At 38.8% G+C, this 5,000-nt stretch overlaps 1 protein-coding gene across 2 annotated transcripts in view; it reads left to right on the forward strand.

Annotated features, from left to right (window-relative positions):
- The first annotated feature begins 4,029 nt into the window (after positions 1-4,029).
- LOC132116473 (receptor activity-modifying protein 3-like) overlaps positions 4,030-5,000 on the forward strand; it is a 28,791-nt gene continuing 27,820 nt past the window's right edge. For both annotated transcript variants that reach the window (XM_059525330.1, XM_059525332.1), the window contains exon 1: positions 4,030-4,280. In XM_059525330.1, coding sequence (XP_059381313.1) covers positions 4,235-4,280 — 46 coding nt within the window. In that variant the 5' untranslated portion in view covers positions 4,030-4,234. The remainder of the gene's footprint in view (positions 4,281-5,000) is intronic.

Raw genomic sequence — 5,000 nt, forward strand, 5'->3', positions numbered from 1 at the left:
GAAAAAAATAAATTACAATTAAAAATTATAAAACCCAAAAGCAAGAAAGAAAATAAATTAAAATTTAAGTGACTAGATTTAAAGACAGCAAACTGAAGCGTGTGTGTGTGTGTGTGTGTGTGTGTCAGTGACTTTCATTATTTTGTGTGTGTGTGTGTGTGTGTGTGCTGATTATGTAAGAATCATGAGAGACTCTAAACACTGAGCATCATGAATGTGTTCATCTTTCAGCTCGTGTGTGTGTGAAACAGCGACACCTGCTGCTGTCGAACATCAAATACACCAGACTCTGTTTTACCATGTAAATACTACAGTAATCACTCAGGACCGTGGTACATCTCACAATACTGGGGTATTCTACCTGATAGTGTACCATGGTACTGCCACTGTACTTTTCCTTTGGTACACGAAGAAACATTGGGTAGCAAAATCATATAGAAATACTTCAATATTGATCACTTATTAATAATTTAGATTCATTCATTCAGTTTTTATTTAAATTATGCATGGTTCATTATGACATGAGAGGCGTTTTCTCAGATCGTTATGAATTATTTATATGAAATATACTTTTATTTGCTGTGGCAGTAAGAAGGGAATTTAACAGCGAAGCACCTCAATAAATGAAGATTTAGCAGATACTACATTTAATCTGAATCTAAAACAGTTTCAGTCATTTCTATACCGACGTTTAAATGCGGTAGAACGATTCGGAGCGGAGTAACGGGCGTGATTTACCGACACTCTTCTTAATTTCGTTAATTTCTCTATTAGTCCGTTAAGTTTATTAGCCTCATAATTAAAATGTGTACAAATCGCAGCGGCGCTGTTCCTTTTCTCAGCGCTTGTCTCAGGAAGAGACAATCAGATTCGATCTAGGTTACTGGACAGGGCCTTTAAAGAGATTGCTGGATCCAATTTCTATTTTTTATCTGAAACTAATACATCGAAACGTTCACTATACAAACACCCTCAACAAAATACCGCCGTACTGCAATTCGGATTCAGTTTTTAAATAGTTCTTCAGCGCCTCCCGGTGTCCCGGCAGGATCCAGTCACGTGACGCCGTGCATCCAATGAGGTGACTTATCCAGACGTTTCCCATCAGGTACTGCTTTGACTCACAGAAACGATCAAAATATCGCCTTTACTGAGATTTGTAGAGTTTAAATGGGATCGATTTATCGTTATAATAATACATATAAACAGTTTAAAGGAGCCAGAAAAGCATCATGAGCGCGTCTCACCGTCGTCGACACCGCTGTGTCTGCAGCGAGGTATAAATCCTGGGAAGCGCGACCGTGATCTTCGGCTGGTCCGAAGGCGGAGGGTTAGTCACAATTGATTGCTTCAGTCAGTTACAGAACTCCTTGTTTCTTCTCTCCCCTCTCCCACCGCTGAACTTGACTAGCCTTTTACTGGGAATCATAACACTTACCTAAGACTAACCCTTATCAAAACAGATTCGCCCTCACATGAGGAAAAAACATTATTCAGCTTGATAAATGTGAGTTTTCACAGCAGGAACACACTTAGCAACACATTTTTGTGATTTTCTATAACATTGAAACCATTACTGGTGGACAAAATAAAAGGTTCAAATAAACTATAATATTAACAAACAAGTATTTTATTCATATACTGTATATATACACACTAACATAGGAAACCGCAAACACAAACCATTTGAAACGGTTTTCATATATATATATATACCTCGGGCTGGCAGGAATTGTGGGTGGGGGGTGGGGGGGGGGGGGCTGGGGGTGCATGTACAGTGCTGTCTCCACCTTCAATACCATGACTTAGGTGCCCTTGAGCAAGGCACCGAACCCCCAACTGCTCCCCGGGCGCCGCAGCATAAATGGCTGCCCACTGCTCCGGGTGTGTGTTCACAGTGTGTGTGTGTGTGTTCACTGCTCTGTGTGTGTGCACTTCGGATGGGTTAAAAGCAGAGCACGAATTCCGAGTATGGGTCACCATACTTGGCTGTATGTCACGTTACCTATATTAGTTTAGAGTTAGTTTAGAAGGAGAAGTGAGTGTTCGTCACAGCAGCACTGGAATAAAGTACTGAAGAGACACATCCTCGTGCAGAAAGATCAGGTGAAGAATCCTTCTGTCAGCGATGTCTGGGATAAAAACACACACAGAGCACATGTACTGAGTAAGAGCTGAGTGTGTGTGAGAGAGAGAGAGTGTGTGTGTGTGTGTGTGTGTGTGAGAGAGTGTGTGTGTGTGTGTGAGAGAGAGAGTGTGTGTGTGTCTATGTGTGTGTGAGAGAGTGTGTGTGTGTGTGTGTGTATATATTAAGGTCACAAAATTCTAGGATAGCAAAGTCCACTAAAGGAGGTAGAGCTTTTTCACATTTGGCTCCCAAACTCTGGAATAGCCTTCCTGATAATGTTCGGGGTTCAGACACACTCTCTCTGTTTAAATCTAGATTAAAATCGCATCTCTTTCACCAAGCATTCGAATAATGCATCTCATAAATTGTGGGTGTTAGTTGTATCTGATCAAATGTGCATTCTTATTCTTCAGCTTGGGTTAAACTAATTAATTTTACTTTGTTGGAACAACAGCTATGCTAATGATGTCTCTATTTGTTTCTCTGTTTCTGCTGGATCTTCATCCCGTGGTAACCAGGATTTACACAAGCTCCAGTCTGGATCCAGAACACCTGAGAAGAGATGATGCTGACCCTCAGAGGACCCCAGATGATGCTGACCCTGAATCAACAACAGAACTAACAAATATTGCTACAAGTGTGACTGCATCATATAATAATTGCTGTTAATAGTGTTCATCATCTGTCTGACTATGTCTTGTATTAATTATTCTGAAAAATCCTGTTATACGTGCACAAACTGACAGTCACCACTTATAAGCTACTACTAAATATTGTAGAAACATAATTTTCCGTAAAGTTGCGTTGCAATGGTTTGTATCGTCAAAAGCGCTATACAAATAAACCTGAATTGAATCACCTCAGACCAACACTAAGCAGAAAAGACGCTCGTTATGATTAAAGTTTGATTAAAATCAAATACCATGTCAGATTTAAAAAGCTGAAGCTCATTAAACACAAAGCACAGACTATCAGCAGATAAACTGACACTGCAGTATATTTCTATTCAAATTCAGTTAAAGAAACTCTATCGACCAGAGATAGAAATGTGTCTCAGGTAAAAGGCTCACATGTAACTAACCCTAACAAAAATAATAATACACAATATTAATACATATCCTGCCAAAACGGGTTGGCCTTATTCAGAATAGACATTGCAGTAGGAATAAAATAATTACTAGAGTAATATTATCTCTATTATAACAGAAATACATAAAAAATAAACACATTTAAACCCACGTGTGAAGTGATTCAAACATCCGACATCGAGGATTTTGGTTCGAAACTTAATTTCGCGTCAGTAGATGTGTTATTATTTACATCCTCTGAAAATATTTTCCGGGGTTTGTTGATATTCATATGAGTTTTCGCGCCAGCGGTGCAGCAGAAACAGCTTCCGCCGGGAAACAAACGCCTCGTGTTTAGAGTTCCGCTGTGCTTAATGTCGCCGCGCGGTGGCGCTCTCAGTAAAGCATCAATGCTGATTAATAAAACACCTTGCTTGCTTACATTTATTCATATTTTAACAAATATTAATATTTTATTATTATTATTAATTAGATAAAATACACATTGTCTTTATACAAACGACAGTATATTATTTTATTAATCCTATATCATAATATTTGATTTATTGTGGTTAATAATTATTAGATCATGTAGTAAATATTCAGATTTATTGCTTCAGTGATGGCTACAACCTAATTTTCACTATTTATATTAAACATATCACAGTAAGAGAGTATTAATTATGATATTTCATCTTTAAGATGTTTTTATTAAGCTGTGCGTGTGTCCCAGTCCCAATAACAGCCCACACACACGCGATCATGAAGTAGGAGGAGGGAGAGAGAGAGAGAGAGAGAGAGAGAGAGAGAGAGAGAGAGAGAGAGCGCGCGCAGCACAGAGTCTCTGAGGTCCGCATCGCTCCTCTCGCGCTCCGCTGATCGACTCGTGATGATGATGATGATGATGATGAAGAGGATGTCACTGCATCAGCCGCTGCTCGTGTCGGATGAACCGGATCGATGTGTTTGATTGGATATGAAATGAATGATGAATGTGTTCAGAGATCTGAGCTGATTGATTCAAACGCGCTTCTTCATCATGGATCCGATTCTTCTCACTCTCTTCAAACTTTCCCTGGTCTTCAGTGAGTGTATTTCAAACGCTTCTGTGTTTTTGTACGAGTGCGAGTCGTCATTATTAACGATACATTAATGTGTGTTTGTCTTTGAGAAAGTGTGTGTGTGTGTGTCTGTGATTCAGCAGATTCACACACAGATCTGATCTAAACTGATTCTGAATCAGCGTCACTGTACAGTGAGTGAGAATGTACAGTAGTTCTTTCTGACTCTGATGTCCAGTACTTTAAAATTGAATTCAATATTCACTGTGATATTTCATCATTAAAAATTACTATCTATTATTATGATTATTATTACTACTACTATCAGTATTACTACTACCCTAGCAACCACACTGAACACCCTAGCAAAAACATAGCAGCACCCTAGCAACAAGCCCGGCACCTAAGCATTTCTATCTATCTATCTATCTATCTATCTATCTATCTATCTATCTATCTATCTATCTATCTATCTATCTATCTATCTATCTTTCTTTCTATCTATCTATCTATCTATCTATCTATCTATCTATCTATCTATCTATCTATCCATCCATCCATCCATCCATCCATCCATCCATCCATCCATCCATCCATCCATCCATCCATCTATCTATCTATCTTTCTATCTATCTATCTATCTGTCTATCCATCATAGCAACACTCTAGCAACCATCCAAAATAACCAAGCTGAGTATCATAGCAACCACATAGCAACACACTAAGAAGCACATACCAAAACCC

Source organism: Carassius carassius, chromosome 35 (assembly GCF_963082965.1).
Source record: "Carassius carassius chromosome 35, fCarCar2.1, whole genome shotgun sequence".
Classification (NCBI taxonomy): Eukaryota; Metazoa; Chordata; class Actinopteri; order Cypriniformes; family Cyprinidae; genus Carassius; species Carassius carassius.